This window comes from Lacerta agilis, chromosome 14, assembly GCF_009819535.1.
Source record: "Lacerta agilis isolate rLacAgi1 chromosome 14, rLacAgi1.pri, whole genome shotgun sequence".
Taxonomy (NCBI): Eukaryota; Metazoa; Chordata; class Lepidosauria; order Squamata; family Lacertidae; genus Lacerta; species Lacerta agilis.
Window position 1 is genome coordinate 18,444,380 of NC_046325.1, and position 23,669 is coordinate 18,468,048.

At 48.5% G+C, this 23,669-nt stretch overlaps 2 protein-coding genes across 4 annotated transcripts; one reads left to right on the top strand and one right to left on the bottom strand.

The window, feature by feature from the left end:
• Positions 1-223: 223 nt before the first annotated feature.
• Positions 224-17,868, top strand: PRMT1 (protein arginine methyltransferase 1). Of its 2 annotated transcripts, XM_033168961.1 has the most exons (11): positions 269-347; positions 3,722-3,775; positions 8,319-8,420; positions 8,567-8,722; positions 9,280-9,343; positions 9,881-10,023; positions 11,083-11,170; positions 11,824-11,939; positions 13,513-13,663; positions 14,203-14,324; positions 16,905-17,868. In XM_033168961.1, the coding sequence occupies exons 1-11, from the start codon at positions 318-320 to the stop codon at positions 16,986-16,988; spliced, it is 1,110 nt and encodes a 369-aa protein (XP_033024852.1). In that variant the 5' UTR covers positions 269-317; the 3' UTR covers positions 16,989-17,868. The 2 variants fall into 2 exon arrangements, with proteins under 2 accessions (XP_033024853.1, XP_033024852.1); XM_033168962.1 differs by lacking the exon at positions 3,722-3,775 and having other exon boundaries at positions 224-347.
• Positions 17,869-21,494: 3,626 nt separating this feature from the next.
• LOC117059228 (DNA-directed RNA polymerases I, II, and III subunit RPABC5-like) lies at positions 21,495-23,279 on the bottom strand. 2 transcript variants are annotated; one of them, XM_033170827.1, is made up of 3 exons: positions 23,171-23,279; positions 22,262-22,367; positions 21,495-21,670 (listed from the first exon to the last, which is right to left on the bottom strand). In XM_033170827.1, the coding sequence occupies exons 2-3, from the start codon at positions 22,354-22,356 to the stop codon at positions 21,562-21,564; spliced, it is 204 nt and encodes a 67-aa protein (XP_033026718.1). In that variant the 5' UTR covers positions 22,357-22,367; positions 23,171-23,279; the 3' UTR covers positions 21,495-21,561. The 2 variants fall into 2 exon arrangements, with proteins under 2 accessions (XP_033026718.1, XP_033026719.1); XM_033170828.1 differs by having other exon boundaries at positions 23,158-23,254.
• Between the last annotated feature and the right edge of the window lie 390 nt (positions 23,280-23,669).

Below are 23,669 nucleotides of genomic sequence, written 5' to 3' on the forward strand. Positions count from 1 at the left end.
CCAGTGCTGACGGACAACTTCCCCTCCCGCTCATTTCGCTCTTGCGCGCGCACATAAGCGACCAAGAACTAGCTCTGCCTCTCCAAGTTGGTCCAATGGGGATTGCGCGTCGTTTGATAGACAGCCATTCTTCCTTCTGACGGTCCGAGACCCGGTCAGCCTATGAAAATCCAGAGGCGGGCTTTACTTACTTTCCCGCCCATGCTCCTTAAATGACAACGACTCCGCCCAATGGGCTACCCAGTCCCCTCCCCTCCGTTCAGCAAGGCTGGGGGAGCCGAGCCAGTGCTTCTCTCTTTCTGTGTCTCATTCACAAGATGGCGGAGGCTGCAAACTGCATCATGGAGGTGAGGGGAGTGTGGGAGGGCGGGTGGACGGGAGAAAGAAAGGCGGCGGCGGGGAAAGACCTAGTGGCAACCCCAGTTCCCCTCTAGTACCCCATACCCCCCTTGCTCCCGGGGGGGGGGTGGAGTTGCTCACCTGAGACCCCTTTCAGCCCCCTGCCATTGAGCCCCCCCCCCACTCAATTGAAAGGCCCCGCGGTGCCTCGCTAACCCGGCCCCCCAAGCGCCTCAGCCCCACATCTCCTTCCTTTCTGCCTCTGCTCGTTGAATCCTCCCCTTCCTTACCTCTTGGAGCCTTTTGGTGCCCTAGAGGAGAAGCCCATCGCCCCCCTTTCCTCCTCCTGTGCTCATTTTGGGAGGGGGAGGGGGCTCTCCCCATGATTTTATTCACCTCCCCCACCCGCGTGAGTATCAATCTGAAGGTGGGGTGGAAATAAAGATTCAGTTGTGCGCGCCCCCCCCCCGAAATATGAATAATATTGAACAGGATCTCCCTTCCTTTTCGCTCTGCATCCGTCTTCTTCCATCCCACTTGCAACACCGTAAAGTTATGGGTCCCTCCGCCCCCCCCCCGCTTCCCTCCCCGTTGAACATGCCTGCGCTCCTCATGGTAGCCGCATGGCACACGCCTTGCCCCATAGGACCCCGCCTCCTTTGGTCCGGGGGGGGGGGAGGCCCGTGGAGCACCGCCCCCCGCCAGCCTCCCGCGATGTATGTAGAAGAAACCTCTTCCCTTGGAAAGGCCTCTTTGCATCACCCCCCCCCCCAATTAAAAAAAACCCATCGTTTTGTTTGGTCCCGCCGGCAGGCTGCCTCCCTCCTTGGCCCCCTTGGGTCGCTCTTCCCAGTTTTTCCCACCTCCCTGACCACCTCAAACCCCCGCCCCCGCCCCCAGTAACACTTCTCTCTCCGCCCCGCTCCCCGGCCATTCGTTGCTGTAACTGAGCTCTTTGTCCAAGGAGAATCCGGCCCATTGAACTTCCAGCCCCCTTGGGATTCTTGTTAGCCCCGAGGGCGATTGACTTGCTCTTGTAATGTAGTATTCCCGCGTCGTGGGGTTTGTGAGCTCGTGTTAAACCCCACCGTGAACCAAAAAGGAACCCCCACGGCCCCCCACATTGACTCTCATCTAACAATGGTCCCCTTTTCCTAACTGAGCAGGCCACTGCTACTTAATCAAATCCAGTTATTCCAGAGGGGGGGAAACACACTCCAAAAAAAAAAAACACCCGAAGAAATTTGCTAAACAGTCTTCCTTCCCAAATCTCTTACCAAGCATTACCCCCTAGTCTCCAATCTATGTGGGGTAGGGGCATGCTCAGCCTGTCTGTTGCTTCCTGATCTCCCCATATCTTCCCTAGTTTTCACTTAAGCACTGGATCCAAACTCCCATGTGGCAATTAAGGGGGCTGTTGTTGATGGAGAGTTTGTCTGTGGACACCCCTGTTATATATGGGTTATATGTGGGTCTGAAGTTGCAAGCGTCTTCAGTGAAATTTGATTTTAGGAAGAGAGCGCTTATTGTGCTTTGACCTGTTTAAGGAGGTGCCAATAAAAGAGGAGGAGTTGGAGGGAGTTTGCTAATAATGGGAAATCCAGTGGTGGGGGGCTTCTTATGGGTTGAAAAGGTGGTCAGGGAAAGCTCTCGGAACTTAAATAAGGCTAGGGTCAGCCTGGGGGGCCTTGCATGTGGAGCTTCATTGGGGAGGAAAATAATAGGGCAAGTTTGGACAACAACACATAGTTTTGAGAGGACCGATTAAGTTTGGAAGGATGGTGCTGTGGTGAGGGAAAGAATGAAAGGCAGATTGGAAGTGAAAGGTAGACTGGAATGTGGGGTTGTACAATGTTGGAAGAGGAAGCTGTATGGGACTGGAAGTGGGGAAGAGTCATGTGCCTGCCTTAGCAGAGAGGTTTCCTCAGACAGGAAATTAGTGTGTCTCCCGCCTATTTCACCATGCGGTGATCATTTGAACAAAGGAGCACGCAGGGTTGGGACAGTGGGGGACTCCCTGCCATGTGTCCTTATTGAAAAGGCTTTCATAGTTTGGATAAGGAAGGAGAGCTCGCTGCCCTCACTAAGAGACAAGGAGGCAGTTTGCCTTTTGATTTGCATAGGTCAGGTGCCCTTAAAAGCGGCCCCCTCAACCACATCCCAAAACAGTTGCCACATTCATTCAAAGTTTTTCGCTGAACATAACGAAGCTTCCAGTCCGTCTAGATCAGTATTGTCTACACTGGCTGGCAGCAGTTCTTCAGGCTTTCAGGCTGGGACTCTTTCCCAGCCCATGGAGATGCTAGGGATTGAACCTTGGGTGTTCTGCATACGAGGCAGATGCTCTCAGTGAGTTACAGCCCTTTCCACTGGTTCCTGTGCCTCTGAGCCAGTGAGAAGCAATATAGTCTGGCACAGGGCAACTAGCACCAGACTAGAGCAAATGCTCCTGCAAATGATTCCATTGGGTTGGGTTGGCAGTTTGCAGTGTAGATCCTATGCGTTTGTGGCCTTTGAAAATAATGGACATACCTGCAATGACTATTGAGAGTAGTGAAACTGAATGGCGGGGGTGTTAAGCGGAATGGTCCTGAACAGGAGTGCTGAATGACAAGTGGCAGTCATGGATATTCCCCCCACCCCAACATCTTAAAGAGCCCATGCAAACCGTATGCCATTCCCTTTTCATCTCCATACATGGCCATTTCTAGCCATGTCTATGTATCTTTGCCTATTAGTCCCTTGTGGAGATGCTGTCCAAAAATATCTGGATTTCATACCTGGCCCTTCAACAAGGGGAGCGGAGCAGGGAGAGTAGGAGGCAGAGGGGGAGCTATTGTTGAATTTTCTGGGACTGGTGTGTTAATAGAGCAGCTTGGCAGGGCCCTTAATAGCTTGGCATAGCAAACCTCATTGGTATTTCAGATGGGTTTTGTTTTCTATTTACGGCATGAGATTGGTAATCCTGTAAGAGGGCTTTTTTGGACCAGTGGCGACCTTGTTCCATGTGCTGCGGTTATCATAGTGGCTGATAATAGAGTGCATGCATTATTTGGAAGGTGGGGGTGTCTGTCACTCTTCACACCATAAGACAACCCCTACTGAGGACAACCTTCCCCTTCCTTGCATCTACCTGCCTCTGTTGCCATGGCGATCTTGAGACCCAGTACCTGGCTCCGGAAGGAGACCCAGTCTTCTTAGCCACCTGTGGCAAACTTAGCAGGAGATTCCTTTGACACACACCCCTGCCACCCTCAACCACCTTTTTGCCACCTCTTCTGACCCCACCCCCACCCCCATAGTCAATAAGACCCAGTCTCCGGCTCAGTTCCCGTTGAGCTTTGAATTGACCTTATTTCCCTTGTTACTCTCTCTCTCCTAGAATTTTGTAACCACGCTGGCTAATGGGATGAGCCTGCAGACACCGCTAGAAGATGTAAATATCCTTTGAGTTCACGAGGGCTAGACTAGTGCCCAGCCCTGGGTGTGGGTGAGGCACGCTAGCCCTGGCAAAAGAATCTATTTTCCTTGCTATGTCGCCAGCTTGGCGGTGCATCACCCAGTCACCCCCTTCTCTACCCTGAACTTGTCCTCTGCTAAAAAAAAAAAGTGCCTCTGTAGTTGCTCCCATGCTTTTAAGAGGCGTAGAAGTATTGCCCTTCTTCAGAGCTGCTAGGAATAACCCATCTCATTTCCCATGAGTTGTAGATGTAGCCACATTTCTGCCTCCCTCCTCTCTCCTGCCCACTCGCCACCCTCTCCCCCTTCTGCAGAATTGGTTTTTAATCCCTACCATTCTGGCTTGCTTGTGTACACCATTTGGACCACGTCATTAATATTCGCTGGTGATTTTGACTTGTTATACGGTACCCACTCAGTCCAGAAAGCTAAGTGGCACAAGAGAGAAAAGAGTGGGGGCCCTTGACCATACATGTTTTGTGGAATGGGTGTTACTAATCCACACTGAGGCTATGGAGCCAGGTCACAGTTGTTCTATTTCAGACGGTTAAATCTGCTGATAATGCGATCTCGCGTAGTCTGGAGCCTGCTCCACTTTTGATACAAATAATTTATATATGGCTGCAAAGGAAAGAAAACGGGTAGTTTGGTATACAAAAACCCGGGTTTCTGCTTTTCAGAGAGAAAACGAAAATGGAGATTGTGAGGGGGCATTCAGGTTGAAGGTTCAGGAACCTCTTTGGGGGGAGGGGGAGTGAGAAAAAAGAGGATTTCGTTGCTGGTCAGAGAGATGGAACAGCTGTGCTCAGCCTGGCTGCTTGTCTTTGCATGTGGCTCCTACTTCCAATGCGCTAAACACCCATTGTCCCTCTAGTGTTTTCCGAGCCTTTCTTCCCGATCCACACTTTCCCAATTCTAATACAATGCCATCCCAAAATCAGGTCAAATAAATTCTGCAGCTTATTTTTGGGTTGGAACGGGGGGGTGGGAAGGAATTCATACTACAGATTCCCCACCCACCCTCATTATTTCTTCCCCCCCCTTTTAAAATCCAAACTGTAAGGAGGCTGGTTCATTTCCAACAGGCGTGCAGTGTATGTTGAGCATGGAGATACGTGGGGCAGGGCTGCATGTGGACCCATGTGGCTCTGGTGCATGGGCGAAGGAGCTGGTTGCATTTGGGAGTCTTGACTCACTGTTTCCTTAACTTTCGTTGCAGCTCCTCACTCCTGGGGGCAGGTGGGGGGTAGAGCAGCTCAGGAGGTAGGCCTACACTGGGGCAGCCTGCCACCCTTCCCCTGGGTTGGGGTGAAAATATTGGCCCTAGAGTGGAAAGGGGGGGGGAGAAGGTGGAATCTGGGCACATAGGTATTGTGGAGCTAAGAAGACTGAAGTAGAGAGTCTTGTTGGGTTTCTCCCAGACGTTTTCCAGTCACAAAAGTGGAATTGGCATGCTGTGGCTGACCCAAAGGGGGGAGAACCCAGTGGTTTGTCACTGAGACACACACAGACCTGACACTTAAGTGCTTTCCATCACTGCACAGAGCTGACTCCTAAAAATCCAAACAACAGGATATTGGGGCACCGCAAAACAACATCAGGTGTATTGCGGGCAGAAGCTTTTGTGAACTGCCGCCCACTTTTGGTGCACTTGACATGGCCTCTAGTCCACAGGATTGCACGCCACAATAATGTTTGCTGCCCTCCGGATATTGTTGGTCTCCCATCGGCTCTACCCCATGGGGCCAGTGGTTGAGAGCTGGGGGAGCTGGGAGTCCTCATTCATCCGAAGGGCCAGAATTTTCCCACCCGTGTTTTAGCAGATTGAATGGGAGCTGCAAGTGAGTTGCTAAATTTAAGGTGGCTTACACCAATTTTGTTTTGACTTAATTTTTAAAGGAAGGTTTTTTTGGTGGGGGGGGGGTCAAGGAGAAAGAGTGACCCAGGTATAGAAGAGGCCATGGTGGCAGATTTGCAACAGGAAGCTTCCTCATTCCAAATCAGGCCATTAGTCCTTCTAGCTAAGAACTCTCAAAGCTAACAAATGACGACTCTCCAGGGTTTCGCAGCGAGGTCTTTTTTCCACCCCAGCTGGGGATTGAACCTTTTTTGTGTAAAGCATGTGCTGGACCACGGAACTGCAGCTTGTCCTCATTCAGGCAGGAATGAGAGAAACCTCCACCTGCCCTATATTTTATCTGTTCAGGAGGTTTATATCCCACCTTTCAATCCCAGTAATCCTCAAGGCGGCTTGCAACAGATTGTCTTTCAAAACGCACCTGGCGCCTGGGGAATTTCAAACACCGGTCCACAGCATCAACAGGCAGGACTGGGAGAGACTTCTTGTTTGAAACATTGGAGAGCTGTTGGCAGTCACTGCAGATGATATTGGGAAAGGTGGACCAATGGCCTGACTATAGAAGGCAGCTTCCTATGTTCTCCACCTGCCCCGCACCCAAGCCTCTGTTCTTTGCTCCGCGGGGGAAACTTCCTAGTGTGTCGCAGCAGTCTAGCTTTGGGACTTTGGAGGCATGAATCCGATGGGGGCTTCCAGCTTTTACCTCTGAAGACTGTTTTTGGGCAGGTTCAAACACCCCCACCCACCACTGAGTGACATGCTTGGAAATGCAACTTGTGAGTGATTTTAGGCCACACCTTGTGCAGTGCTAGGATCTTCTCCTGCCCCCAGTTTTGAGCAGGAGACCTCAACCATATGGAGCCTAGAGAAGTGAAAGTTAGGACTGGATCCTTGAAATCTGGTGGTTGCAGCAGCGGTGCAAAAGTGGTTCCCTGTTTTCTCACCTCACATTGCCTAATGGGGGCAGGGGATGCAAATGTGGGTTTTTTTTAAAAAAAAGCTAGAATTCTAGTTGACGCAGTGGGAACATAAACATCCCTTTGTCCTAATAATAGCTTATAATGGCTTCTGTTTTTAAATGAAGCAGTCTACTTAAAAGGATCGTGAAATATTTTAGGTTTTTCCTCAGAGGTGGTCAATTGAAAGCCAAAACCACAGAAAGTGCATCAGTGCTTCTTTTTTAAAAAATATGAATGCAATCAAAATTAACCAGTCCCAGTGTAATCTGAGCTAAAAGAGCTCTTTATCCAAGAATAGGCTTTGGTAATCTCTCAAGACAGGGCTAATCCACTGCGAGCACACACGCAAAATAGACCTGTGTGATCTTGATACGGGCAGGGAAGTAGTTTTGTAAATGGGCCCCCAAATGCAAATAATTCTGGTGTGCTTTAGGGTTGATATTTGGCCCCATTCTAAAGCCTGTCAGCAACACGGAGAACCCAAGACACATGGAAGTGTGAGGGTGTGCTACATGCGGAAATAAGATAATTAAGCTTTCATTACGCTAATGACTTCACGTTGAGGTGGAGCTGGAAAGGAGAGCCATGTAATTTCCATTGCAGGCAGAATGATTGGTTGTAAGTCAGAACTTCACTTTGACAGAGAGCCACTATTGGCATTTAGTTTTACACAGGGCCACTATCCCAATAGGAGTACTGCAGTGCCATCAATGTACACAATAGGTTTTCCATATTTTCCTAAGCAAAACCGAGATACCTAAAAGACCATTGATCCCTTCCTGAAGGAGCTTATCTATATCCTAGTAATTGGGGTGATAACAGAGAGGCAAAAAGTTAAGGGATCAGAGTGGCATGGGCCATAGGTCCTTTGTGGGGCACATGCATTGTGTATTTAAGATTTGAGGTTCAGTCTCTGAATTGTGTCAGAATTTCTGGTGGTTGGTGGATGGGCCTGAGACTGTCTAAAGAGCTGCTGTCTTCTACAAATCTTATATATTTGTTGGGCATTTGTGGCTCATTTCAATAAATATACAGTTTAGTTTATCGGGAAGAGAGGAAAACCAGTCACAGATATTTCCAAAAGGCTCTGTTGGTCCTTTGGAACCCCCCCCCCCCCAATGTATTCATCCTTCAAAAACGGAATTGCTTTTGCAGATGTGATGATCAGAAACAATTGACACTATAAAGCAGTTGGTTTATCAGTACTGCTACCAAAGGCAGTCACCCAACTGACAAAATTTTAATTGAGTGATTGATTAAATTGGCATAGGTGTGCAAATGAATTAAAAGGAATAGTCTCAAAGAAGAAAAGGCCTGTTTCTTTTCAGCTCATTCATGCATGTTTGTTGCCTCTTCTGAGATTATGCTGGCTGCATTCCTCCTACATATAGGCTGTAATGCCTGTTAAGACAGCACTTGCCAGTCTGAATTTTTATAAGTAGTTGTACTGAATTTTTTAAAAGAAAAAACTGCCCAATTCAATCGGGGGTCATCTTTATAGTAAAATGTTTTGAATTTATCCAACCTGTTAATTGATTATAAACATTGCAAACCTGGTGCCAGCTGAAGAATCTTAAGATGAAAAGAATGAAAGCTGATGGGAATGACTCTGATGAAGAGGTCGGGGGGAGGGCACTCGTTATATTGAGAGATCCTGCCTGCGTGGGCCTGTTTCGCCTTAACTGCCTCTTGTCTTTTACCAGGTCTCGTGCACCCAGCCAGAAAGCAGCGGCAAGCCAACGGCGGAGGAGATGACCTCCAAGGATTACTATTTTGATTCTTACGCCCACTTCGGGATCCACGAGGTGACAGAGAGTTGGCTGGGGCATGGGTTACAAAGCACCTCCTTGGCGCAGGGACCCATTTTTGCCTGTCCAAGGGGTGCGTTTGTGTAGATGGGTTTCGTGATAGTTGACTGGTGTGCCTTCCTGCCTTTTCTCCCTGCCCCCAGGAAATGCTGAAAGATGAGGTGCGCACGCTGACCTACAGAAATTCCATGTTTCACAACCGGCACCTCTTCAAAGACAAAGTGGTCCTAGATGTTGGCAGCGGGACCGGAATCCTCTGCATGTTCGCAGCCAAGGCTGGTGCCAAGCGGGTCATTGGGGTGAGTGAAGTGGCCATAGGCTGGTTGGTCCGTTTGCTTTCGTGAGGGGTGGTAAAAAAAAAATCAATTGCGGTACTACGTGGAGTGAGCATACAGGTCTGGAATTTTGTAGGGAAGGAACTATATTCTCCAGCCACAAAAACCAAATTCTGTTGTGGGAACCAGTCATGCCTATTAAGAGTGTGTGTGTCTTGCAAGCCTGGTTCTCTGTTCCTTTCAGAATTTAGGAATGTGGGACAAGGTAGCTAGACCACAGGAGAAAGCTGAGGTTGGAGGAGAGACTGGACATTGCTGCCCTTTTGTTTGCTATGTCTTCCTGCGTAGCCATGAGGACTAGAAACATTATTTACCTCTTCAGTTTGCAGTAAAACCTGGCCCCAAAGAGTGTTGAGGTTGTGATGTACTGAATTGAAACAACATTTAGTGGAGGTGGAGGGCATGAATAAGATTCTTTCCTGGGTGAGCAAGGAAAAAAGGGAGAAGTATTTTTACTTTTGTGTAGTGTACAGACATATGTGAAAATCCTTTCTCTCCTTTTGGTACTACCCTCTTAACAGATTGAATGCTCCAGTATCTCTGACTACGCTGTCAAAATTGTCAAAGCCAACAAACTCGATCATGGTGAGTTAAATTTGTTTTACATTCTTCCTTGCCTTTTAAATGTCTGCCATATCATGCACCTATATCAACCTGCTTGCTGCTGCCTGTCTCTTCCTTCCTTCAAATCAATTGTCGAAACTCCCATCATCTTTTAGTCCTCCTCCCCGACTAAAACTAAGCATGAATACAAGGAACTGAATTTTAATGCACACCCTTTCCCCCTGCCTTACTTTGCTTCCACCTTCCTCATCTCTGCTGAATGTTAGGCTGTAAACTCCTTCTGGCAGAGATCTGTTGCTGTTGCAAGTCTCCCAGGCACTTTGTGTGTGAATTCTTTGCTTGGAGAGGGTCATGTTTTTGCAAGAGCCCCTGTCTAATCATTGCTGAACATCATCATCATCATCATCATCATCATTATTATTATTACCCCGCCCATCTGGCTGGGTTTCCCCAGCCACCCCAGAACATCTATTCATATGAGGAAATCCCATTGCTGCTGCTGGCCTGCACCTCCTTCCAATGCAACCCTAACATTCTTGTTATGTTTCTCTGGTGAAGTGGTGTCCATCATCAAGGGCAAAGTGGAGGAGGTGGAGCTGCCTGTGGAGAAGGTTGACATCATCATCAGTGAGTGGATGGGCTACTGCCTCTTCTATGAGTCCATGCTCAACACTGTCATCTACGCCCGGGACAAGTGGCTGGTGAGTTTCTCCCTTGCCCCGTTGCTGTGCCTGCAATTCCTGGGTCCATACTGGCATTTTTGAGACTCCTGATGTGCTGATAACTGAGTGCACCAGCCTCTTTCCCTCCCTCAGCCTTAGGGGCAGAACAGTTTCTGTTGCTCTCTTGGTTGAAAGAGCAGTTGAAATAGTGAGCTCCTCCAACCTGTTGCCAACCAAATGTTTTGGATGTTGTGGTTCAAAACACGTGGAGGGTGCAAATTTGGGGCAGCTGCTTTTTATTAATATCACATGTTCACAAACCTGATCAGCTGAACAAACGCCAGTAACCAGGACTTCCAATATGGTGTCAATTCCTTTGACACTGGGACTGTGGCATGCCGTGTATACTGTGCAGATTCCCAGGTCCTCTGTTTTGGAGCCAAGAGCTGTTCCTTGTGGGGACTCTGCTTCACAGAGGGCAGGTTTTGTCACTAGCCCTCGGTTATAAGAGCAACCAGGTGCTGAATTAGAGACTGTTCCCTAGTTAGAAGGGCGGTATGCTCAAGCAGCTTTTAAGATTGAGGGGAAATGAAACTTCATCGAAGGGCAAAATGGCCCCAGTGGGGATTTAGAGCCACTTCCTGTTGGGATGCTCTGAGGTATGGAAACAAATTTTGGGACACATTCTTCTATGGTAGCTCTAGAAGCAAGTTGTGTTTGTGTGACTAGTGCACGGCACTGCCCCACTCTAGGATCAGCCCTCGGGAAAGCCATAGGAAAAGTTAAACTGTAAGTTCGATACTGTAATAACTTGGAGTGTGAGTGTGTGACTTGAAGCTTAGCAGCAAATCATGATTTTTAATTATAGTTGCATTTTTCTAACTGCTGCTTGAAGTCTAAAGCTCTGCAGTATGTAAATTGAATCCAGGCCACTTTGTCATAATTCAAATCAGGATGGTGTTTGGATTGAAGCTCACACACACTCATTCAGTAGTTCGGCACAAGGAATCAGTTTCTCTGTGCAGGGAAAAATTATGGACACTATAGGGCTGAAGTGAGTTGTAACAACTTCCTTCACTTACTCCTTTTTTGTCCCAGACCCCCGATGGACTCATATTTCCAGACCGTGCTACATTGTACATCACAGCTATTGAAGACCGGCAGTACAAAGATTACAAGATCCACTGTAAGTAGCAGGCGGCATCACAGTGGTTTGCAGGGAACAAGGCCAGGCTCAAGAGCTCCCCCAACAAAGAAGACAAGGGTGACAAGTGCAGGTGTCGGTGGCTGGGTGCTATAACTGGAGACAAGCTGTACCTTCCAGCTTGGTTTGGAGCATGTATTTCTCTCTGCTTGTAAGGTTGCCCAGCCCAGTGGCTTTCAAACAGTCCTCTGGGAATTGGTAGGTTCTCCAAGAGAAGATGAATAATGGGAAACAATCTTCCCAAAAAGGCAGCTTGTTCAAAGCTATGGCTTCCTGCGCTCCGGGGTACATTCCATAGCAGCATAGGGGTGTGGAGTGTGTTCTTGGGTCAACCCTTAGTTATCCAGAGGTGCCACCAGGCCTGTTGGGCCGCAGTCAGCAGTTTGTCTGTGCACCCACAAACTTGTCCTAGAACCTTCTGCAATGTCCAGGGGTTCTGCGGTGAGAAGCAGGGTGGGGGTTGCTAGAGAGATGTCTTACAAAATAGCTCCCTGAAGGTTAATAGTTTTAAAACTCTTAGACCAGCCATGGGTGGGGGGTTTGGTCTGTTTCTCGGTGCTGTGTCCCTCTGTGTGGTCGATTGCTACGTCCTTCCAGGATCTGACTTAACCTCCAACCTGTGTCTCTTGCTGCAGGGTGGGAGAATGTCTACGGCTTTGACATGTCCTGCATCAAAGACGTGGCGATCAAGGAGCCCCTGGTGGATGTTGTTGACCCGAAGCAATTGGTCACCAATGCTTGCCTCATCAAGGTACTGCTAGCTGAGTGTCACACCCCTGAGCCAGGGCTAAGCTACTGGGAGTTTGTGAGACGCAGGAGTTCCCAGGAAGAGTGCCAAATGCCAGAGTGAGCAGTCTTGCTGCTTTATTGAAGATTGGTATAGGCCTACAGCAAAGCAGTCTGTCAGGTCCCCTTTCCCTTACAGACGTGGGACAGATGCTACAGCAATTAGGCTCCACAGCGAGGAGAGGGTTTGTCCAGTGGTGGACTGTCCACACCCAACCCAAAGTGCATACATTCTTTATACACTATGGCAGATGACGTCAGCCACCTGATCAGGGCTGCAGGTAGCAGATACCCAAGACATTACAATGTTCCTCTTCTGGGCTTTTGAGCCCAGCATCCCAGTTCCCCCAGATAAGGGCACCATTGAAGTTAAGCCAATTAGTGGCTCAAAGCAGGCATATATAAACATACATGAGATCCTAGCCAATTAATTGAAGGTTTATTTTGAATGCCAAGATGGCGTAAGCACAGCTTCTGGAGCAGTTTGCCTTTGGTACCACACAATGGGACATTCTGCCCAGGGACCTCCATGGCTGCTGCTGAGAACCCTGTCTCCTACGAAAGGCAGTTTGTCCTCTGGTTATGCTCTTGTTTCCAGGCCAATGTGCTTTTCTAGAGGGCATAATGCACAGCAAAAGGAACCTGAAGGTTTGGGGTGCTTCACTTCCTCCCCTTTTTGCCTGTGTTGCTGCTGCCTCTTCAGAACTGTTCACAGCTCACTAGGTGGAATGAAACTCTGGCTTTTATGGCTTCAGATGGATAAGCACGGATCAATGGTGATAAGCAAAACTTGAAGGGAAACATGGTGCCAGTCCATGGGGTTTGCAGTCCACATCTGGATAAGTGGGAGGACAGATGTGAGTGTTTAGCTGTGGTGCATGGCGCTGCAGGCTGTTTTAGCCTGCCATTGCTGTCGTTAGTTCAGCTTTCCTGCTTACTCCTATTTTTGGCAGAACACCTGCACTCACCCTCATTGTGACACAACTGCTCTGGACTGTATTAGTTCATTGTTATGGACGTGGAGCAGATGGCCCACTAATGGAGTCTGCAGGCAAGAGGTTGTAGCCTTGTTGTTCTGGTGGGAGGAGATGGATGAAGAAGCAGCGCCACAAAAAGAATTGACAGCAAAATGTTGCAGAGCCTGTCTTGTAAGGCTGTTGGAGGCCTTTCCTCAGAGGAGTGGGAGAGAATCTGTCAAACCTCTCACAGCCAGCTCGAAGGCCAGAGCTGACCAAACACAAATAAACAATGAGTAAAGTGCAGTCCTCCCTTAACTCTTGTTTATAAATGTCTGTATTTCCACTTGCTTCAAAATTCCCCAAAATGATGGGCCTTCCCCTTTGTTTATATGTGGCCCTGATTTGATTGGCACAGGGTCACAGAAGTTTGCTTCTTAAAAGGAATGGTTGGCTTTTAATTTGTAGTGTTGGGTTAGTAAAGAGTGAGGATTATTTAGTATGTTCTTGACCTCATTTCTTGCTGCTTCTCATGCCTTTTCTTTATTTTCTTTTTCTCTCCTCCTCACCCACGGTTGGCAGGAGGTGGATATCTACACGGTGAAGGTGGAAGATCTCACCTTCACATCACCTTTCTGCCTCCAAGTGAAGCGCAATGACTACATCCATGCCCTGGTCGCCTATTTCAACATAGAGTTCACTCGTTGCCACAAGCGCACTGGATTCTCCACCAGTAAGGGGCACGACCTTGGTTTGAGGGGTTAGCAGGGGAGCAGGCGGGCTGGTGGTCTGGTTCTGCCTTCCGAGTATACTTGAAGCAGGGTGGGACTTGGTGGCTGCATCTTAACGGGTAGTAGAACTTTTGGGTTTCTAAAAATCTGCTTTTAAGAACTAGCTGGTTAACAGACTACTTTTAGCCTGTACTTCTGGGAAGAATGTGCTGTTGCTGGCAAGCAAGGAGCTCAGTTGAAGCTAGGAGCTAGTAGTTTATGAGGCTGGGCTTTCCTCCCAGCTTAGAAATTCTTGTAGCTTTTGCCAAGTGGGAGCTTGTAAAGCACAGTTGGGGGGGGGGGGGGAGCTTGAAGGCAAGGAGGAAGGTTCAGTTCTTTTGGAAAAGAAGTACCTGAGCTAAGAGTAAAGCTAATAGTAAACTAAGCCCAAGCAAACTATAGGGGACACTATGTGTAGGGCCTATGTCTCCTTCCCTATGTCTGTTCTGTCCCCACCCTGCACCCTCCGGCACATTGACCTCACATGGCTGCTGCTCCCCAGGTCCCGAATCTCCCTACACCCATTGGAAGCAGACGGTCTTTTACATGGAGGACTACCTAACAGTGAAGACGGGAGAGGAGATATTTGGCACCATTGGCATGAAGCCGAATGCCAAGAACAATGTGAGTTGAGGACTTTAGTTCTTAACCCTATATATGCCCCTGTAAATATTGGCAGCATCACTTCCTCTAATGGCAAACAAGGGTGGTAAAAGCCCAAATGGGGGCCATTGAGAAATAAGAGGGGGGGGTAACTGCAAAATACTTTAAGGAGATTTTGGGAGGGCTGGGGAGGGAAGAAACCCCAGAAAACAGTCCAGTGCAGGTTGAGTGGCGATGGAGTGGGGAGGGTTAGTTGGAAAAAGAGTAACAAAAAAACCTGAGGGTGGGAAGTGGAATGGTTGGCTGGAGGAGGAGCATGGCTTGAGCCTGGATAGGAAAAAAAGCCACTCCATTTAGGCTCGTGAGGATTCATGGCAATATTTTGAGGCTGGTCCCGCTTGTTCAGTCCTGAATGTTAAAAATCAACCCCAGCTGTGTGCGTGCGTGTGCGCATCCACGTATATACATGCATGCACACACAAGGAAATGCACCACGTAACTTGTCAAGAGTTGCTTTGTCTTGTTCATTTTGCTTTGTCTTGTTCATTTGGTAACAGCCACCGTGTTGAGACAATACCCTTTGTACCACAGGCGGCGACCCATTTGTGCAGGGGTTCCATTCCCGGCCCCCATGTGCGTCGGTGAAGCGTACCTAAGTCCCTCCCGCCTCATTTTGCCCTCTTCCAGGTCCAAAATGACCCAAGTGTTGGCGGTTGTGCGTCAGTTGAACTTGCGGGAAATGTCCGCCTCCTGTAATTGCACACTGTTAAAGAACAGAAATATATTCAGTGATGCAGAGGTAGTAAAGGGAAGGCTGTGGGTCCACACAAGTTGCAAGCAGACACTTCTGTGTCTTCCTCTTAAGTCCCTGTATATAATGGTACTCTCACTCTCTCTCCCCCCCCCCTCCATGTGTGTGTGAGAGAGGGGGATTTTAAGGACTTTAAAAGTGCATTAAACTGAAGTAACTGGTGAATTGACTATATTTGATGGGAGACAATATGTCCTCAATCTGGGCCAACCCTTTATTGCCCCAGCATTTTTATGACTCACAAGGACTGGGTGACTGCCAGGCCCAGGAATTCTGTTGCTTCCCGGCATAATCCATGCTGGAAGTTGATCTCAGTAACTCTCTCCATGGGAGCCTCTGCCAGCGGACTTTCTCCCTCTCTCCCTCCCTCATTTGTGTGTCTGCCCATGCTGCTTAAAAGGTCCAGCTCCCTCTCCCCAGCCCTGTCTCTTCCTTCTCAACTCAGTTTTAAATTCCTTCAGTTGCCCAAAGCTCGAGTAAGATAAACACAAGTGAACGTTTTAGAGCTTTGACAAACTAGCGTTTACAATTTTGAGGAGGTGTTGATATTTTGTGTTTATACTACTACTTAATGAATAACAATAGATTCTCAGTCATGGGGAAGAAGCTGTTCCATCAGAAACACACAGAGCACGTGGCTGAGTCACCCATCATGGGAAGCCTGAGTGAAGGCCTTTTTTAAACAGGTGATGTGCCTGTGGCCTTAGAGATGTTGTTTGACTCCAGCTCCCATCAGTCCCAGTCAGCATGGCAAATGGTCAAGGATATAGGAGTTGAAGTCCAGTGACATCTGGAGGCTATAGGTTTCCCACCCCTCATCCAAAATAAAGCATTGATGATGCTCGCTTAATATTAGTGTGGCTAAGCTAAATTCCCTGCTCCTAGTGGGTATCATGAATCATCGTTCAAAATGCTTCTCTGGTTGGTCAGGGAGACACACAGATTAAGCTTGCCCTAAGTTGCTTAGGGCTTTGAATAATGAAAGAGGCCTTTAAGTTTGGCCTGGTAGCACATTGGCAGCAATGCAGTTCTTCCATGCCTGGGCCACTCTGGCCAGCTCACCCAGAGTTCACTGCTCATTGATTTTGGAAAGTCACATTCTTCCCAGCCAACTTGGCATCCAGCTGTCTAACCTTTCCTTTTTGAGGCATTTGGTGCAGGAAGCCATCCAGTAGGGCTGGGCGACACCTGGTTTTCAACATTGTGATATATCGCCAGCTAAACCTTGTGATATACTGAGATATCACGATATCTGAAATAAGGATGGAGCTCAGTAGAGGCATTTGCTGGCTTCACGGTTTCGTCCGCATTGTGATTTTTGCGTAGCGCGCACACACACACACACACACGGTTTGCAATATAGTGCCAGGTCAGAAATTATGAAAGCGGTATCACATTATAGGCTTCAAACCGGTTTTGGACGATGCATCACCCAGCCCTACCATGCAGTGGCATCAAGAGACGGGTGCAGTGTTGGAGGGGGCACATGGGGCAAGGAAGTGGCATGCAGGGTTGTCAAGAGGTTCCAAAGCTTGGGCACGCATGCTTTCAATGTGGTTATGAGTGCTCAATTTGTGTGACCTGGTAAACACACCTGTTGTGGCCGGGGAGCACCCTCGGGTGTTGAGATGTTGAAAGGAGTTTGCTGCATTTCCAGCACGGTACTTTGGAGGTAAAGAGGGCAAGCCATTCCCTGGAGGCACAGGAGATTTGTTCCAAGGGAGTGTTATCTCGGAAAAAAACACTTTGTGACAAACACACCCCTTTCCTTTCTCTCCTCCCATGTGCAGCGAGACCTGGACTTCACCATCGACCTGGACTTCAAGGGCCAGTTGTGTGAGCTGTCTTGCTCAACGGATTACCGGATGCGTTAGCCCAGCCACCCCTTGAAAGATTTTTTTTCCTCCTCCTCCTCCAACTGACCTTGCAACCCAGAGCTAACCCTCCCTGTCGTCCTGTTTAAGTTGGTGTCTCACTAATTCATTTCATTGTGTAGTTCCTTGTTGCTGCAACTCTGGGCCAGCAAGGGGAGGGTCAGTATTAGAGGCTAGGGGGAAATAGCCAAGACCCCCCCCTCACCCCGTCACCCCTCATTTTCAAATCTTCTTTCCCCACCCGCAACCAACCTCCCCTCCTCTAGGCCAGGAGCCAAGGCTGTTAGCACAACTGAAGACACAGGTGGTTTGTCCATCCGTCCGTTTGTTCTGAGGCCCGAGTGCCGACAGCAGACTTCCATCATGAATTTCTTTTTTTAAAAAATAATAATTATTTTTTTGGTTAGTTAAATCATTGTTGGTATCACCTGCCAAACTGTGTTGCCCAGGATCCTCCTCCTCTCCCTCATGCCCTATTTTCCGGAGTAACTGCTCCTGACAATATCCTCTGCTCCAGTGTAAACGCTGCTCAGTTTTTTGAAGGGTACACACTTCTATCCAGTGCCCAAATAGGGGTGGGAGAGGGGGTGGGGTTCCCAACAGGTTTTTATCAAGAGGGCACGTGGAGGGGTATGGGTGGAAAAGGCATCTCCATTTTGTGAGTGTTAAGTTTCTCCCCCCACTGACGGTTTTGTATTTCCCCCCTCTTAACAATTCCCTGTTCGGATCTGTGGGAGGGAGTTGTGTGGGGTTTTTCTTTTTCTTTTTTAAATCCCTTGCCCCCTTCGAAAGCTGACATCGTGTGACTGTTTCATAACTTATGGTTTTTATATGGTTACATTCATGAGGGAAAAAAATAATAATAAAGAAGTTGAAACCACCTCTTTTACTCAAACATATTACTTGCCTGATGGCCTTAGGGTTACATTTAAAGAGGGGCCCTTTCCTTGGGCCCAGCCTCACTGCTTGTCTTTCCCCCCCTCCCCAAATAAAGCCCCAACAACTGTGTGGACAGAAGAACAGTGTGGTACAATGTAAAGTGTAGGACTGTCGAACCTCACAAGGCAGAACTTACAGCTACACACACAAAAATGAGAAAAAACGAAATAAAAAATTCCTTCCAGTAGCACCTTAAGAGACCCAAGTAAGTTTGTTCTTGGTATGAGCTTTCGTGTGCATGCTCATACCAACAACAAACTTAGTTGGTCTCTAAGGTGCTACTGGAAGGAATTTTTTATTTTGTTTGACTATGGCAGACCAACATGGCTACCTACCTGTAACACAAAAATGAGATTACTGAGGAAGACAATGCTTTTGTTCCGTAACACTGTGGCTTTGGACTAGTACAGGTACAGTGGTCTCTACAAAGCTGTCCCAAGACAAGTTACTGGAGATGGAGAACAAGGCCCCTTGTTCCCACTGCCAGGTACAGAAGACAATGGGACCGGCAAGTGAATTGTTCTCGGAACCAACTGCACCGGCAGTGTCTTCAGATTCTTGTTACAAATCCTGTTTTAAGTGGGGATTATCAAGAAGGTTAACTGTGCATGCCCAGCTATTCCTTGATTTTAAGATAGAGGGGAAGAATTTGGATCGGGACGAATGCTGATCCTGTGGTTGGGAGCCAACACTGCACCTTGGATGCAGGGACCAAAACTCCAGTTTAAAGTGCCAGAAGAGCTGGACACAGGAATGTCTCCCTCATTTCAAACTCACAAAAGGACAGTTCCTTTATTAGGCCCATCTAAAGATCACAAAATCGTGTGCACGCTGGTGGGAATGGTTGGTGTAATGAAGGTATAGTGGACCCTCTGGTTATGTTACCTTCGGGTAACGTAATCCTCGGGTTGCGAACGTGGCAACCCTGGAAGTGTATACTTCCGGGTAGCGTAGAAGTGCTCAATTGCACCGCATGTGTGTGCAGAAGGGCGCCTCCAGTTACAAAGTTTTTGGGATGCAGCTGGGCCTCCGGAATGGATCCCATTCGTATTGCCAAAACCAGATTCTCTTATGACCAATTTAGGCACATGGTTTTTTGTTCTATGGATCTCACACTGGTCTTTACTCTGCTTTGGCAGGGGCGTGAAGGAGGCTGAACAGAAGGGGCCGTGGAGACTTCTAGATATTACCAATGGTTTGACTTTGTATAAGGCAACTTCTTGTACTCCCAATTTGCATGCAGGAGGTACCACATGCACTCTCTGGCATTTCATGGTAAAATGATAAGCTAAGCAGGCAATGGAGAAAGACCTCTGCCTGTAACAAAGTCTAGCCTATTCTAGCTTCCTGTTTTTTAGTCTAGTAAAGGCAGGCTGGTAGACAGGGCCTATCCTCAACTCTGGTGCCTAGGCAGGTTCAAAAACAAGCTGCATTGGCCTGTCTGCAAGGTGACAGGTGAAACTGCCACAACTATAAGCCCATCACTGGCAGAGCCATCTCCCGAGGTCTCCCCACTCGCAGCTGTGCTGGGGATGGGGAGGCCTCCCCATCCTGGCGCTCCCCCCACTTGTGTGGAAGCCAGCGCCAGGCTGGGGGATCCTTTAACTGCTTACAGTTAAAAGATGCAGAGGGAGGAACAAGCTGTATCAGCGCTGATGCAGATTTTTTCTCCCTCTGTGCAGTATGAGGGCAAAATGAGATGGTGGTTTCACAAACACTCGCTGGAGGAAGTCGCTAGTAGAGGGACACTGAAGCGGCGGTTTCACCAGCGATACACCGGTCCTGGATGATATAATTATTGCCCAGGCCTAGAACAAGCCTCAGAACTCCGCCGGCATCAGCAGTTTCAGTGGTATATTGCTGTTGTGCATCATTGAATCTGGAAACCTGAATGACACATGAAGCCTTTGCTCCTAGAGATTCTAACCCAAACACTGAATTGGCTTTGGTGGTCTTGAGCATGGGTAGGTAAACTAAGGCCCAGGGGCCAGATCTGGCCCAATCACCTTCTAAATCTGGCCCGCAGATGGTCCAGGAATCGGTGTGTTTTCACGAGTAGAATGTTCCCTTTTATTTAAAATGCACCTCTGGGTTATTTGTGGGGCATAGGAATTCATTCATTTTAATTTTTTCCTCAAAATATAGTCCAGCCCCCCGCAAGGTCTGAGGGACAGTGGACCAGCCCCTTGCTGAAAGTTTGCTAACCCCTGGTCTTGAGCTTAACATCTGCACCACTAAAAGCTGGTTCTGAAAGCTCTGGAAGGTTTATGTGTGGCCATGCTAATTTATATAAATGGACGTTTTATCCGTGCCTACTTCCAGTACTAATTCCTGTTCAATAGGCACCACTTATCTAACTAGGCTTCAGCTAGTCTGGTAGTGGTTGCCAACCTTTGTGGACCAGTGGGCAGCAGTCACAAAATGGTTATAGGGCGAACACAAAATGGTTGCCACATTTAAGAGACGGGAACAAAATGGAGGCGAGGGCCGGTGCCCAGTTCTTGCAGCCAACGAAACGCAGGCGGAGGAAAGGCCATGTTGGTGCAAACACAAACTAAGCAGGAAGAGCAAGCAGCATCTCGTGTCAGTTTTTGAGGGGATATTCACTGACCCTTTTTGCAGGTGTCATAAGAGTTACTCACAGGCACACTGGCAGCCTTGGCTGTCACACCGGGAAGTTCTGAGCTACTGCCTGCCCTAAAGTGGGGTCCATACATTCAAGGGACCAAACTTTGTTTGAGGTTTGGTGGCATCAAAACCAATTTCCTTGGAGGTGGTAGCTGTGTCCCTGCTAATCCTTTAGTTAGCATGAGTAAAGTCCAATTAAATCAGTTGTGTGCCATGCATCCATAAATCTGTGAAATCAACATGGGTTCACAGCCACAGTTTGCATATATGTGTAAATAAACTATATATCCCAAAGACATATTTTTTAAGGAGACATGTTTTTAAGGAGAATGGTGCTTCTCCCCCCCCCCCTTGCTGCCATACCCTATTGGCTTTTGCAGGAACTGAGGAACTCTGGGACCCGTGGTTCTTGGAAGGGCATGTCTCCTGAAATCATTCTCTCTGTGTTCTGTTGGAAAGCCTGCTTCAATAATTAACTGTTCAGAGTATTGTCTGCTCTGAATTAACACTAGTTCTGATCAAATCTCACAAGATTGTTCTAAAAATCTGGGCAAGCCTATATGCAGGGAAACAAGGCTGCATAAACCGCTCCAAACATAATTAAGTACGTTTCTACTGTCATTCAAAATAAAAATCCTGAGGAAGGCAGTGTTTAAGACAAAAGCAACAGTAAAATCTACAAGCATATGCCACAAAATACCAAATATCATTTTGCTCAACCCCACCCCAAAAACCCCACGGAAAACAAAACAAGAGTAGATTTGCATGTATCATTATTTTGGGAGCACAGTGCATGTGCTCCTATGCACCATGCTCTTTATTGCACATCACTGAATGAGACAGAATCCTTCCATTGCACAACAGCACCCTCCAGTGGGAGGTGCCTGGTTTGGATACAATCTGAAGACTATCTATCTATCTATCTATCTATCCATCCATCCATCCACCGGGGGGGGGGGGTTGTCTTCCAGCCTTATTCTGGCTCTGTTCCAGGGTGCCAACACTACTACTTCTCCAGGGGCGCATAGTTCAGCAACTTTTCAATCAAATCCACGTGTGACAGGAGCATCCTCCGACAGCAGTAGCGCTTCAGGCCAAGGGCATCCAACGCGTCCCTGAGAGAGGGAACGGAAAAATGAGTGGGTGGTCTCAAAGATTTTTGCTCTGGATTTTCTCTTTTGCCCTTTCTCTTATCTCCTGACTCAGATTGCCAACCTTTCTGCGGCCCTCTGTTCCTGCGCCTTTCATCAGTGGCCTGCTCTGGACTGGAGACACAGATAAAACACCCGTGTCTAGTGTAGTGGGTTAGCCAGTTTTATCCAATTTATCCCACAATCTGAGGGCAGCAGCCCTGTATATGGAAATGTTTAATGATTTATTATGTTTTTGTATAATGCTGGAAGTCGCCCAGAGTGGCTGTGGCAACCCAGTCAGATGGGCGGGATACAAATAAAACAACAACAACAACTGGAAGGAGTCCGGAAGCCACTTACAGAGATGAGGGAAAGCAGACAATTAAAACGTTACAGGTATACTAAAAGTTTTCATCCAAAAAAGTTTTGTTGGAAAAGTTGTTATTATCATCATCATCTGTGATAACAGAATGCAGGGCTAGATGGGCCTTTGGCCTGTTTCGGCAGGTCAACGGAGAAAGACAAGGTAGAAATCCTAGAAGACACAGCAAAGAGGCAAACCTGTGGACTTACCCTTCTGTGTATTCCGCCTGCAAGAGGCCCAGGTAGGCTTCCCACTTGTTGCCCACGACTTTGCCGCAGGTGAAGCACCGAACTGGGATTATCATTGTGAGGTGGCCTAAAAAGGAATATATTTTGGGGAGGGAGAAACAGGAAGAGAGGCGAGTCACCCAGGCTTCCTCTCTTCCCACCAAACCTTCCTGGGCTTCCTAGCTATTCTTAGTTTACAGCAGGCGTCCCCCCCAACTAGAATAAAATATTGTGGGGGTCCAGGTAAGTCCCGCCCCCACATAATTACCCACACCGTTTGAATGGGAATACTCATCAACTTTGGGGGCGCCCAACCCCTCAAATATTTTATTGTGATGGCCTCCAGGTCCCACCAACCCCAGCTGGCCTGGCCAATGGCCAAAGGTTATGGTAGCCGTAGCCCCCCCCCCCCATCATTCAGCCACGGATTAACTGCTCTTGCTGCAAAGGCGATCGGGTGGGGGGGGAACCCCACACCCCTTAGGTTAAGGCCACGCCCTCATCCCCGGCTTTTACGCTGGTAAACAACTTCAGGGAAGGCTGAAATTCAAACAGGTGGTGCTTCCCTCTGTTACTGCGTCTTCCCCACTCTCTCTACAAGCTTCACCGGGTGAATCTCTGCCTCTCGTGCCCTTGGAGCCGTCCCGAGCAGCCTTCCGCTCCCCTATTAAGCGCTTCCCCCATTCCTGCTTCCACCTTCGGGAAATGGGGGCGGCCCTCGCCCTCCCCGGATCTCTCCCTCCCCACTCCCGGTCCGGCCCCACACATCCACTTTCTCCCCGGCCTTCTACCCGCCGGATCGGCGCTCCCCAGCCCTCCCTCCCATTTGCCATCTTTCCCCCTCGCCCTCCTCCCTGGCCGACCCTTCTCCTCCTCCCCGCCGCTCCCCACCTTCCTCTCGGCCTCGACCGCCTTCCTCTCTCCCGGGGGTCCCTCGTGGTTCTGGCGCAGCAGAGAGGCCGATGGCTGGCTTCTTCCGCTGCCCGCAAGAGGGAGACACAAGCGCAAGAGGGAGACACAGCAGGAGGAGGAGCCCCGACGGCGACGCCGCCCCTTCCTAGCGGAGCCCAAATTTCTTCCCCTTATAAGCAGCATCGATCTGCAAGAGGGTCATCTTGTTATTGTTAACATTCTCGGGATCTTCGCCCCCATTTTTTCCTTCCTTCCTTTCTATTTTCGCGTTCAAGTTTTTCCCCTTCCTTCCTTCCTTCCTTCCTTTGTGTAACATCCCGCCTGAGGAAGAATTCTGGAGAACTCTGAATTTTCCTTGCTAATTTCATACATTTTGCTTGGCCCTAATAAAGGCATTTGCCTCCCCCCCCCCAATGGAATTTTTGCGTATGCGGTTTAAATTTTGAGAGTGATGCGCATTCTCTCTCCCCCGAGATAA